This window comes from Notolepis coatsorum (genome assembly GCF_963971535.1).
Source record: "Notolepis coatsorum genome assembly, chromosome: 5".
NCBI lineage: Eukaryota > Metazoa > Chordata > Actinopteri > Aulopiformes > Paralepididae > Notolepis > Notolepis coatsorum.
Genome location: NC_140169.1, coordinates 79,526,106 through 79,540,275, shown reverse-complemented (window position 1 = coordinate 79,540,275; position 14,170 = coordinate 79,526,106). Strand labels below are relative to the sequence as shown.

Below are 14,170 nucleotides of genomic sequence, written 5' to 3'. Positions count from 1 at the left end.
ACTTCTGGCCTATCCAATAGTATCTAGCTGCAGAACCACAGCACCAGCAGGCTGAATTGGAGTGTTGCACTACGGGCATTGGCTGATTTGGGTCACGTTGCACTGCGGGATTGATTCATTGATTGATTGAAAACTTTATTAACAGATTGCAGAATGGGTACACGTGACCGCCACAGGCCCTGATTGATTGATTGAAAACTTTATTAACAGATTGTAGAATGGGTACAGTGACCGATTGATTGATAACTTTATTAACAGATTGCAGAATGGGTACAGTGACTATTGATTATTATCTTAAAAATTTCAAAAACGTGTTAATGTTTTAACTGCTTAATCACTCACAAAATCGCTCACCCATATTTTGATTGCATAATGTAGAACAAGCAAATAGGTACAGACAAATAATAATTGAGTTTGATTTATTGAAAAGGGAATGGTCTGATGTGTAATATCAATGATATTTGTCAATCTTCTAAGTTGCCCTTGAGGATGGTCCGTCATTTAACAGGTTTTAGTAATCTCATACAGTAACCTTATGCAGACAAATCAAATTCATAAATACTTATTTTGATCATATTCCTCATAAATTAATACTGTGCAATTCTAAAAATGAACTTCCCTGGTGCCACTAAACCAACTTAATGGACAAACATTCAATAACTGACATATTTAAACATGCCAGCACTGAATTAGCCTCATCAAATATTTGACATTTCATAGATGCAAAATTAAGAAAAGTTCATTCTTTGTCTCCTGATATGGAAAAAACATGTACAATCATAAGGATCTTTGTCGACAGTGGCTCGGTAGGTAGAGCAGTCGTCTGGTAATCTGGAGGTTCCCGGTTCGATTCGCGCTCCTCCAGGGCAGCGTGTCAAAGTGTCCTTGAGCAAGACACTTAACCCCTAATTGCTCCTGATGAGCAGGTTGGCACCTTGCATGGTTGCCTCCGCCGTCGGTGTGTGAGCGAATGGGTAAAAATGTGAGGAACAAATTGTAAAGCGCTTTGGATAAAAGCGCTATATAAATGCAGCCATTTACCATTTTGTCACTTACTTCAAGAAGGCAGAAGGTTTTAGTGAAAAGTTTGAATAGTGACCTAATATTAATATCACCTTGGGGATGTCTAGGAGCCCTTTCATAAACATTTGATTTGTCAACAACTTCAGAGGTATTCACAAGTGGTTAAAGGGGAATGCATTTTAAGAATTCACATCAAGTTCTGTGCTTCATGACAGCTCAGTCAGTATTTGTGAGCATGTGCTACTCTCTCCTAAAGCTAGACATCTGCGAGAACTAAGTGATGTCACTGGGGTGTCAAATCTTGCGTGAGCTCTTACACAAAATGAGGTTTATACTCGAGCATTGATAGAAGGTAGGGGTGCAACGGTACACAAAAACCACGGTTCGGTACATACCTCCAAATAGAAGGTCTGAACCCAAATTAAAATCTAATTTACATTTCATGGTCTTATAAAGTCCTCAAAAAGAGTCCCATTCATTGCAATGCAAGTTCAGAAATATTGACTGAACTGTCCTGGGGCACATGAAGAGCATATCGTTAGCCTCATACGATAATTGCCTAAGTAATCTTTTGGCCAAATTGAGATTTCTGCCTAACTGTAATCTCCTCACACTGCTGCATCTCCCTGGCTTAGTGCCTATATCCTCAGCCAATCAGAACGTTTGTTACGTTAAAAAATCCCCATCTGCCTAACTCACTCGTGTGACTTGTGCATTTTTAACGTTACATACTAGGGATGCCCCGATCGATCGGCCACCGATCGTTATCGGCCGATAATCAGTATAAATATGCGATCGGTGATCGGTGATAATGCTTTATTTTCGCCGATCGTCAAAACCGATCGAAAAACATGATCCAATTCTTAGCGGAAATCTCACTCGCTGAGTTGTCTCGGAGCGGCAAACTGCCGCTCCGTCTCCTCCTCCTCCTGCCCCTCCCTTACCCATGTAAACAAGCTCGGGCAATAGTCTGCTCTAACCTAGTGCATGAGACCTCCGTGAGCTAACGCTAGCTACCGTTACTGTTTAAACTAGGGATGCACCGAAAATTCGGCTACCGAAAATTATCGGCCGAAAATGGTTAAAAAGGCTCTTTCGGCTTTCGGCCGAAAGGGTTTTAGCACCGAAAATATATGACCGAAAGTCAAATAACGTGTTGTTGTGATGACGTCATCAAAACGCGACTACAGACATACCGGTAGCATGCGCAACATGTAACGTGAGCAGCTTGGCAGCTCTTCCTGCATTCTACAGCCTGTGATAACTAACTCCTCTTGGGAGTAGGGATGCCCCCCAAAACCCGGTTCTAAACTAAATTAGAAAAAACCGGAGTATTGATCAGCTCCGACGTTAACGGTACTGCTATCAGTAGTCTAGGAGCGGATTAGCTACGGAGCTAACAGTGTACCATCCATCTGCGACGCAACGGTGGCAGCAACAGTGGACACTGAGTAATGTTAACGTTATGACGAGTTCATACTACACTACACGTATGAACTCGACATAACGTTAACGTTACTCCGTTTAAATGAAGTGTTTAATTAGCAGCAATGCGTTGTTGAAAATGTATCGTTAAACCGGAAATGGAAATGAGAGGACAGGAAGTCGTCATCAATCGTCTTTTAGTCTTAACAGTCTGGAATTAATGTATGCATTCAAAAGTGCTGAATAAATGTTTTATGGGCCCATAATGATTATTAATATTATTTAAGTTAAGTTTAGCCATAATCATGTCTTTTGCCATAATCAGGTAGCTAAAAAAATAAAAAAAAAATAAAATATATATATATATTTATATTAATCATTTTCGGCCTTTCGGCATTCGGTTTTCGGCCAACTGTTTCCTATTTTCGGTATCGGTTTCGGCCAAGAATTTCCCATTCGGTGCATCCCTAGTTTAAACAGAATGACCCAGTCAACTATTCACTTTTAGTTTAATACATGAGGCATTGTTAACGGTATCTAGCCGGCTAGCTACTGATAGCTCCTGATATCAACAAATGCTCCAGCAAGTCTAGTAGTGCATGATAGCTTACGTTAGCTCACGTTAGCTCACTGTTCAAAACGAAACGTCCCATTAAACTAAATAGTTCACTGAGGCGTTGTCTTAACGTTATCTAGCCGGCTAGCAGTAGCTACAGATAGCTCCTGATATCAATGTCTAACACTGATTCGATGCGTATTCGAGCTGAGGGCATGTTGAATGTGATCAATAGGGTCCAGCTGCAGCTCCAGAGAATCCTGGCCGTAGCTGGAGGCTACTTGAGTACACACAGACAGTGGAGCTGTTTGCAGATAGCGAGCATTTTGACTTGTTGCGTGGTGGCGATGTCTCGCAGATAATACAACTACAAGTATGATTATATAATATATATATTTTATTTAAAAAAAAAGTTTTTATATAAAATAATTTCGGATCGGTATCGGCCGATATGGCTCAAGACGATCGGTGGCAAAAAACGTGATCGGGGCATCCCTATTACATACACAGATGGCGATCGCATGATTTAGGCAAGTATAACAACTGCCTTAGTGTATGACATGCATGTATGTACGAGAGGAAAAAAATGCCTAAGTCACGACATATTTTGTTTAAAAGTCACCATATTTTGTTATGCAATGGTTGTTGTTGTTTTTGTATTTTTGCAAACTTGTTGATACACCTTGTGGAACTTATTTTCAAAATATAAAATTAAAAACTCTTTACACATTTGCTGGAAAACTAGTTTTTTCTTATTTTCCAAAAATCTTGAAAAATGACTTAGGCAATTATAGTATGAGGCTAATGATGTGAATTCTTAAACTGGGTAGCATTCCCCTTTAAATTGTTCCATGTATCCCTACCGGGGGGATCAATAAGATGAACAGGTCCCTCTGACACCCCGAGAGTTCACTGGACCACAGGTAGAGGTGAGGAAGTAACCAGGTCTATTCCAGTCCCCTCTTCTTCTTTTTCTTGTCCTTTTTGGATTTCTTCTCCTCTATGACCTCCTCCTCCAACTCCTCCACTGGTTCTCTATGTTTCTTCTTCTTCTTCTTCTCGTTCACAACCTCAGGTTCTACAGTATCATTCTCAGACGGATCGTGTCCATTTACAACATCCGTTTCAACACAGTGTTTTTTAGACTTCTTCTTCTTCTTGGACGGAACCGGCTCCTCCTCGCAATTCTGCTCCAGACCAGAGGTGACGCTGCTGTCCCCATCCACCACACCCTCTTCACTCTCCGGCCTCCTTTTTATCTTCTTCTCCTCCTCTGAAGGGACCGGCACCTGCTCCATCACAACAGGAGCGCCACACTCTTCCATCACCACAGCCCCCTCATCTGCATCCTCCCTGTTCTTCTTCTTCTTCTTCTTCTTCTTCTTGGGTTCCTCTGTGGGGGTGGTGACGCTGCTGTCGACGGCGTCGGGTTCCTCGGACGGACTCGGAGTGTCGCCGCTCTGCGCCTCCTGTGAGGGGGAGGAGGTTGGACCCTGGGCCTCCAGTGAGGAGGAGGAGCTTGGACCCGGGGCCTCGCCGCCGCCGCGACCCCTCTTCAGACGAGCCATCCGCTGGGCGAAGTACTCCTGCATGCTGAGGCTGCTGGTCACAGTCTTGGTGATGGACTCCACGTCGGGGTCAGGGGTCTCCTCCTTCACCTGGATGTCCCCCGGGGAGCCGCCGCTATTGTTCTCCTAGAACACAGAAAAAACACACAAAATGGGGGGAAACAGCATTAGGACCTCAAGTAGCATTTAGAGAACCTGTGTTAGGAACACACAGCGGACAATAGAGAGTGGGGGACACGGGAGACTTAAGTGATCGTCAATCATCGTAGACATTTTTCAAATGCGGCAGATCTTCATGGGTTAATGAATGAATCCCAAAATAGGCTGCCCCAGTGTCACAATGAGTGTTAAAGGATGCCCTTAAAATATACATGCACTGTCAGGCGCATGGGACAAAGAACAGGAGGCCAAGTGTCAGTGAGTCTGATGTCCATTTCATCACCTTTGTCTTACAAAACAACTAAAAACGTTGCCAGTGAGTCCCAAACCAAGAAACCTAAAAGGATCATTTTGATGATTATTAACCCAAGACCCTATTTTTCTATCATCTGGCAACATACAGCGTAATTATGCAAATTGTAAAAATTTCCAAAAAGCAGCCAAGTATGTCTTTTAAAAAGGGGGATGCAAATGCAACCCATTTTCTTCCCACATAATGTTCTTATTGTGCCCCAGGACAGTTCAGTCATCGTCCATCAACACAGACCATTCTCTCCTGAAGCTAGACATCTGATTTCAGACTAAATGAGTCAGGGTTCCCACAGACCTTGCACAATAAATTCAAGGACGTTCACACCGCACTATTTTAAAAGAGCATTTAAAAGGATACAATTCACTTTTAAATTATGTTTTTTTTTATTTAAAAGAAAATCGGATCCATGAATAGTTATGGCCAATTTCCGACAATTAGTTACACTTTAGATAAAAAAATATATATTTCTTGATTCAGAACAATTTTATCATGGATGAACAAAACTTTCAATGTGAATGGTTGATTTGAATTTCAAGGACTTTTTAAGCACCTTGTTAAATTGGCTGTTTTCAAGGAATTCCAGGCCTCAACTTTTTCTGGTAAAAAAAATCAAGCACTTTAAGCACTTCAAGGTCCTTGTGCGAACCCCGATGAGTGTCATGTACAGTACTGTGCAAAAAAAGGAGTTCTCTCAGGAGTTCTCAAAGGACGATATGAAACACTGGAAACCCCTCCGTCATGTAGGGCTGGGTGGTGCTAGCGTTTCTCTCGCCTGCCCTTTGCATCGTCACCTGACTCGTTGTGTGCCACCCAGTGACATCAAACGGTCACAATTTCTGTTGATATATCTCTCATGCTCGATATTGGATTTTTTACCGATATACCGATATTGTCCAACTCTTAATTTCGGATACCGATATCAACAGATACCGATATATGCAGCCCCCCCCCCCCCCCCCAAAACAGAATAATTTCAGGTAATTAACATTGCATATCTCTTGTCGTGTAATTAACACAACATTATGCATACTTTGACAATAAATATGAAATAATAATTAGTTTGCTTGCTTGCTTGCCTGGGTAAATAAAGGTTAAATAAATGTAAAAAAACAAAAGAACGATACCGATATCAAATTTTTATGCCAATATCGGACATCCCTAATATCAACACATAGCAACCATAGTCTCTTCCCACATGGAGGACAAACGGAATTCATACCGTTTATACCATATACCGTCCACCCCTACTTTGCACACAATCCCATTTTACTGCAAATATAAATTATTGAAATGAGGTGAACAGGCTGAAAACATCATCTTATTAGATAAAAAAATATATAAAAGTTTCTGTTGGGGACATAATCTGCAGTTTAAGAAAAGGTAATAAATTGCAATATTGCGACGACTCTAATATAGTGATAATATTGTATGACAGGGCCTCCTATGCAGATTTATTTAGCACAACCTCACATGCATCAGTTATCGAGAGTAAATGAGCTTGAATATGGCCACCAGTGATGTCATCGGGGGACACTGAATCCTTGTGTCGTGTTAATTACGGAGGTAGCAGTCCCTATAATAAGACAAGGTGTAACTGAGGGGTACAATTCCCTGACTGTATTGATAAGTATGGTATCATTAAACCACTACCGATTATGTACTTTAACTACTGGCCACACAGTACATGATATAGATATGATGAACACTTTCCCACCATGAAACGAAGTCCACACAAATGTATAAATCGAATATTTTATATAGCAAAGGGTATATACAACGTTCACTTAATGACATTTATGATTTGAATGCACTTAGGCAAATGAGTATTCGTAGGCAAATCAACATTGAATGTCCAATCTCTGGTTACGCAGGGAGCAAGTATGCAACCTGGTTCTTTTAGGGAACTATAGCGATGGTACTTAAATGATTATAGCTGGATATACTAAAAGGGGGTCCCGCTGGTTGTAAGTCAGTAGAGGGGGGGGGGGTTAGGAGAGCCGCCGGCGATATCCCATCTGGCCAACGATTTCTTGGGAGAATTCAGAGTGCTGAACACGGTGCCCACAGAACCTCGGTCCACAGATGAATACAGCTGGGCCCTCTTGTAGACGGTAGCTGCCGGTCCACAACGAAGAGACGTGAGGCGACCTCACTCGGGGTAGAGCGCCGTCTCACCTGGACTCCTCTCGGGGGGTAGTTCCAACACTTACCAGTGTTGGCTGTTATCCATGGCATAATCAAAGCACCCAAAGCAAGTAGATAATCCAAGCCGTGTAGGGCTCGCCGTCGTCCGGGTAAAGTAATCCAATGTGCAGGTCCACTCGTCCTGGCCCAGAACTCCTCGGATGAAAGCACCACACGTGGTCTGCCCAGCCTGGTTAAGACTCTAGATAACGCGAGGAACGATGGGGGTACTGCTCACTTTATAACTCTAACCGAACGATGCACCATACATAATAGACTATTATTAACTTAATAGAAATACGTCCCACTCGACGGTATAGTGCCAAACTATGACAATTCAACTATTAATCCACACGATGTCTCAATGCCATTCTGAGGCCAAGTTGACCATACTGCACCACACGTGTATCGTGGGTGAGGCTTAACGTCTTGCCACTAGGTTGGAGGGTAAAGAACTAAGGGCTAAGGGACTAAAAAGTAAGTTCTACTTTACTTGCGCCATATATATATGCGCTGTGAACAAATAGTACCATTCGTATTTCGGCAGACGTATTCCTACGCGGAACCGGGGCTAGTAACGACATGTTCGTCGGCACGATTGAACTTGAACCAAGGGGCTTGGCTGCTGGCGCCAAGTTCTTGTCCAATGAGAGAATGAAACTATTATGGGCTGTTAGTAGACTAAAGGGATATTCAGTGTATATGTACAAGGAATATACAAGGGATATCAAACGATATACAAATACTATTAAATATATATCCATAAATAAATATATATATTCGGTTTAATCTGATCTTTCACAACACAAGGTATTGCTTCATCTACATCATTTTGTGATGCAGTAATTAACACAACACAAGGATTCAATGTCCCCGGTGACCATATTCAAACTAATTTACTCTCAATAACTGTCAATCTAAATTAAAGTGTGCAAAATAAATCTGCAGTTTTTTGGTGAAGTGCCCCTTTAATTCATGCGACTGCATGGGGCTTTATTCTGTCTCTCTCTCTCTCTCTGAACACTTTCTCTATGTTTTTCTTTTTACAAAAAAAGTATATTGTTTACTGTACACACCTCTTTCAGCAACACCGTTGTGAGCACGAGAGCTTTTTAGTTTTTAAAGACTCTTTACTGTAATTGACTGTGGTTCACCGGTCTTCTCTAGTTCAGTTTACTGTAATTGACTGTGGTTCACCGGTCTTCTCTAGTTCAGTTTACTGTAATTGACTGTGGTTCACCCGTCTTCTCTAGTTCAGTTTACTGTAATTGACTGTGGTTCACCCGTCTTCTCTAGTTCAGTTTACTGTAATTGACTGTGGTTCACCCGTCTTCTCTAGTTCAGTTTACTGTAATTGACTGGTTCACCTGTCTTCTCTAGTTCAGTTTACTGTAATTGACTGTGGTTCACCCGTCTTCTCTAGTTCAGTTTACTGTAATTGACTGTGGTTCACCGGTCTTCTCTAGTTCAGTTTACTGTAATTGACTGTGGTTCACCCGTCTTCTCTAGTTCAGTTTACTGTAATTGACTGTGGTTCACCCGTCTTCTCTAGTTCAGTTTACTGTAATTGACTGTGGTTCACCGGTCTTCTCTAGTTCAGTTTACTGTAATTGACTGGTTCACCGGTCTTCTCTAGTTCAGTTTACTGTAATTTACTGTGGTTCACCCGTCTTCTCTAGTTCAGTTTACTGTAATTGACTGTGGTTCACCCGTCTTCTCTAGTTCAGTTTACTGTAATTGACTGTGGTTCACCCGTCTTCTCTAGTTCAGTTTACTGTAATTGACTGTGGTTCACCGGTCTTCTCTAGTTCAGTTTACTGTAATTGACTGTGGTTCACCGGTCTTCTCTAGTTCAGTTTACTGTAATGGACTGTGGTTCACCGGTCTTCTCTAGTTCAGTTTACTGTAATTGACTGTGGTTCACCCGTCTTCTCTAGTTCAGTTTACTGTAATTGACTGTGGTTCACCGGTCTTCTCTAGTTCAGTTTACTGTAATTGACTGTGGTTCACCCGTCTTCTCTAGTTCAGTTTACTGTAATCGACTGTGGTTGACCCGTCTTCTCTAGTTCAGTTTACTGTAATTGACTGTGGTTCACCGGTCTTCTCTAGTTCAGTTTACTGTAATTGACTGTGGTTCACCCGTCTTCTCTAGTTCAGTTTACTGTAATTGACTGTGGTTCACCCGTCTTCTCTAGTTCAGTTTACTGTAATTGACTGTGGTTCACCGGTCTTCTCTAGTTCAGTTTACTGTAATTGACTGTGGTTCACCCGTCTTCTCTAGTTCAGTTTACTGTAATTGACTGTGTTCACCGGTCTTCTCTAGTTCAGTTTACTGTAATTGACTGTGGTTCACCCGTCTTCTCTAGTTCAGTTTACTGTAATTGACTGTGGTTCACCGGTCTTCTCTAGTTCAGTTTACTGTAATTGACTGTGGTTCACCGGTCTTCTCTAGTTCAGTTTACTGTAATTGACTGTGGTTCACCAGTCTTCTCTAGTTCAGTTTACTGTAATCGACTGTGGTTCAACCGTCTTCTCTAGTTCAGTTTACTGTAATTGACTGTGGTTCACCGGTCTTCTCTAGTTCAGTTTACTGTAATTGACTGTGGTTCACCCGTCTTCTCTAGTTCAGTTTACTGTAATTGACTGTGGTTCACCCGTCTTCTCTAGTTCAGTTTACTGTAATTGACTGTGGTTCACCCGTTTTCTCTAGTTCAGTTTACTGTAATTGACTGTGGTTCACCGGTCTTCTCTAGTTCAGTTTACTGTAATTGACTGTGGTTCACCCGTCTTCTCTAGTTCAGTTTACTGTAATTGACTGTGTTCACCCGTCTTCTCTAGTTCAGTTTACTGTAATTGACTGTGGTTCACCGGTCTTCTCTAGTTCAGTTTACTGTAATTGACTGTGGTTCACCCGTCTTCTCTAGTTCAGTTTACTGTAATTGACTGGTTCACCTGTCTTCTCTAGTTCAGTTTACTGTAATTGACTGTGGTTCACCGGTCTTCTCTAGTTCAGTTTACTGTAATTGACTGTGGTTCACCGGTCTTCTCTAGTTCAGTTTACTGTAATTGACTGTGTTCACCCGTCTTCTCTAGTTCAGTTTACTGTAATTGACGGTGTTCACCCGTCTTCTCTAGTTCAGTTTACTGTAATTGACGGTGTTCACCCGTCTTCTCTAGTTCAGTTTACTGTAATTGACGGTGTTCACCCGTCTTCTCTAGTTCAGTTTACTGTAATTGACTGTGGTTCACCAAGCCAGTATTCTCTAGTTCAGCGACGGCGTTACCGTCCAGTACAGCCACCAGACGTCCACAGGCTCCCGTTTCTTCCAACCGCCCGCGGGCCCAAATCTGTAACCATTGTCTAACCTCAGAGGTACATTATAAGAGACTGGATTCTAAATGTACAGCATGAATACCGTGTCACGCCGGTACGGCGGTCCATTTGTCTTCATTTTCCTAATGGCCTACACTCGATGCATAATGATTTGTCCTGAAGTATACAGTGCCTTCTCCCGAGGACCACACCAAACAATGCCATTCGCTGTTACTACCTCACGGCGATGGCGAACAAGGATGGCATTTTTCAAAACCCTACAGATTAGAGATAAGTGAGTGTGTGTGTGTGTGTGTGTAGGTGTGTGAAAACACTGTCGGAGGTTTGAGTCGCTTCGTGCTTTGGCCTTTTACGCTCCAACATCCAGATTACACTGATTTGACCCTGGACACTGTTAGACAGACAACCGAATGGATGGGGTCTCTGGAACAATGAACATGTAGATCCGCCAGGGTCTTGAGGGATCCGGTTAAAACACAGCGCCGCGGTAAAGCAACGCTACGTAGTTCAGAGTGTAGCGGCTCTGTGGTCGGCGTCAGTGGAGGAGGGGCGCGGCGTGTTCCACTCAGTCGTGTGGTGAAAATGAACAGAAGGGGAATTCACGGTCCTTTAGTACTTATTGGGAAGTTGACGGTGGCGATGGTAATAATACAATTCCTACAAATAACATGGAAGAAAAGGGAGGAGCCTAACATTGAAAGGCTCAACATATATACGCTTTAAAAATATAAGTTAATACGTTTCAATATGTCAACTTTTACCGGTGCGTTATGGCGTCGCCATCGACGTTGGCCGTTAGCAGATCAACTCCTCACTGGAAAATAATGATCCGGTTTGCCATCTACCATTATAACGCAGATGAGACGTTAACCCTTTCACTACCAAATGGTTAACCCTTTCACTACAATGCTACAGAAGGTTAACCCTTTCACTACCACAGTACAGACGGTTAAGAGCGGGCGTTTCTTCGGAGCTCCTTGCTTTGCGTTATTCTATCTGCGTTTGGTTGTTAATCTGGTTAAGGAAATCCAGGAGTGCAGCGATATTCTCATTCCTCTCAACGCGGGACTCCAGGGACCTCGGTGAGCAAACCTACCATCTATTAGTCTCTGTCCTGAAGCCACCAAAACACAGCTCATAGTCAATACTGTTCCAAATGGGGGGAAAAGGAGGGTAAGGCCATTGTTTTGAGGTCGTACACATCCATCAAATCAGTAAAAACACATAGATCACTGCGGAATTTACACAGATGACAGAATAACGTTTTTGATTTTCTTTCACGCTCTAAATTACACAAGGATCACTCGACACAGTCTTCGTTTGGAGCCAAAGACATTTGTCCAATTAGAGCTCTAGCATAGAAATATAACCAGGAGAAAAACACAACTTGGATCCCTCACATCAAAAATCAAACACTTGATTTAGGCTTCAAAGCTACCGAAAGGGTTCTCCACTCAAATGACCTGGAAAGTTCTACGCCACCTCAGACCCAAGACCAGAAACAGCCCCAGCTGCTAACAAGGGGAGAATACGGACCTTCGGGTGAGGTGCCATTAGACAAAACTTTCTAACTTTCCAGAGAAAATCTATACTCCCTGTTATTGCACAATGGCAACACCTCTGGTTCGGGAGACTGGGGATGGTGGGTTTTAAGAGCTGACAGCGTCGAACAACATGGAACTGGGATTTGGGATGATGGCTTGGGGGGCCACTTTCCAACTGCCTGTGAAATTACTCTCAAGAGAGGGAGAGGGTGAATGAGAGAGGGAGAACGAGAATGAAGGGGGATGTGTGAGAGAGAGAGAGAAACATCCCCTTCATCAGGAAAGTGGCTGAACTGTGTGTGTGGTTGGTGCTGCTATCCCAGCCTGGGGACCTCCATTAGGCTCATCTCTAATACGACAGGGAAGAAGTGCTGTGCCGAGCACAGACTGGACTGGACACACACACATATATATATATATATATATATATATATATATATATATATATATATTATATACACACCTACACCAGCCAGCACTACAGACAACCCCCAATTCTGATGACCAGTCTTGAGGGTAACGTGTTACTAATTAACTGTAGTTAGGGATGCGCCGATCCGATATTGATATCGGACCCAATATGACTAAAATAGCTAGATCGGGTATCTGAGACAATAAAAATGTAAAAAAAAAAAAAAAAAAAAAAATGTATGCTTTATTCAATAAATTGTATTACAAAATATATATGTACAGATGACATTTATATCTATGTGTTAATTTGTTAAATTTAGTTTCACTAAGTTAGGAAAGTAATGTTTTAAGTCAAGCCTGATAATAAATAATCTTCCACACAGTGAGGCATACAGATTATTAATTGAACAATGGGTATCGGATCGGTATCGGGACTGAAAAAGTCGGATCGGTGCATCCCTAACTGTCATTATTACTGACAGCCATTTAAACATGCAGAAGCTACTTCAAGGCCATATCTTGTTTACATTTCCCTTATTTATATGATTGTGTTATATAAAAAAGGTGTTTTTGGTGCCCTCTTTATATTTTTATAAACCGTATCAAAACGGGGTCTAAGGCCTTGAACTACCATTCAACCACAGATTCAACCCACCTTGGTGTAGATTCTACAAGTGTCTTGGACTCTACTGGACTGCGATGGGAAATGTAATCTCCGGATCCACTCGAGAATCTCCCACAAATGTTCAATTGGGTCGAGATCAGTCAGTGTTCACTCTGGCAGCGATTCCAGATCTAATTTTAGCCTCGGTCCTGTGAATCTTCCGTTTCTACCGCCAGTTTGAACAACAGGATCTCTTGCGAGAACATCTTCCCGAGCTCTGAGAATATTAAATGTGCACACCGGCTGAAGGGGAGTGTTTGATGACACACTGGCATCTGAGCTTCTATACACGGACATTTAGTGTTCCTGGGATCAAGGGAGTGATGGATATCCTACTCCGTGCAATAGCTCGTCATTGCTGCTGCCATGCGTTTTAAGATGCATTCTAAAATTGATTTCCCTAAACAATTGCTCAAGTACATTACTCGTGCCCATCCCTGATCTACACTAAAGGTGCGAAAAACTGACACGTAATGTGCATGCAGCTCCGTTTATAGTACATTTTTGGTGTCTGTAAGCGTACGTGATCCACACATGCGCACCGTCTAGGATCACACTCCAGGCCGTCAAAAGAGCAGTGACGAAATGTACGTCACACATACCCACGCAGTGGACGCAGAAACTATCATTTGGCCTTAAGTTAGCATTCGCTGATTCAAGTCTTTGGTTTCTCTTGATGTAAAAATAAAAAGGTCATAGAATGAGAGCCGAGGGAGACAGAAAAGATTATTGCAACCAAAACGTAAAACTTCCTTCAACTGCAATGAATAAAATGTATCAACGCTTGCATGGAATGTTCACTTTTGGTAAGACTCTTAAAATCTGGGAGAAGTTCTGGGACCAGTCCCCCATCTTATGGCATTGTTTCAACACTGACCTTCTTGCAAAATAATACCACCGATGAATGGGTTTCCATGCTTTGAGCCGAGTCTAAAGCTGAAACAGTAAAACACAGTGTGCCGTATACCTCAATATAACCTTGTATAACT

The 14,170-nt window shown here is 42.2% G+C and overlaps 1 protein-coding gene across 1 annotated transcript in view; it reads right to left on the bottom strand.

The window, feature by feature from the left end:
* Positions 1 to 408: 408 nt before the first annotated feature.
* The window catches only part of pinx1 (PIN2 (TERF1) interacting telomerase inhibitor 1), a 105,553-nt gene continuing 91,791 nt past the window's right edge, over positions 409 to 14,170 (bottom strand). The window contains exon 7 of the mRNA XM_084314570.1: positions 409 to 4,698. Within this exon, the coding sequence (XP_084170696.1) occupies positions 3,952 to 4,698 (747 nt within the window). The 3' untranslated portion in view covers positions 409 to 3,951. The remainder of the gene's footprint in view (positions 4,699 to 14,170) is intronic.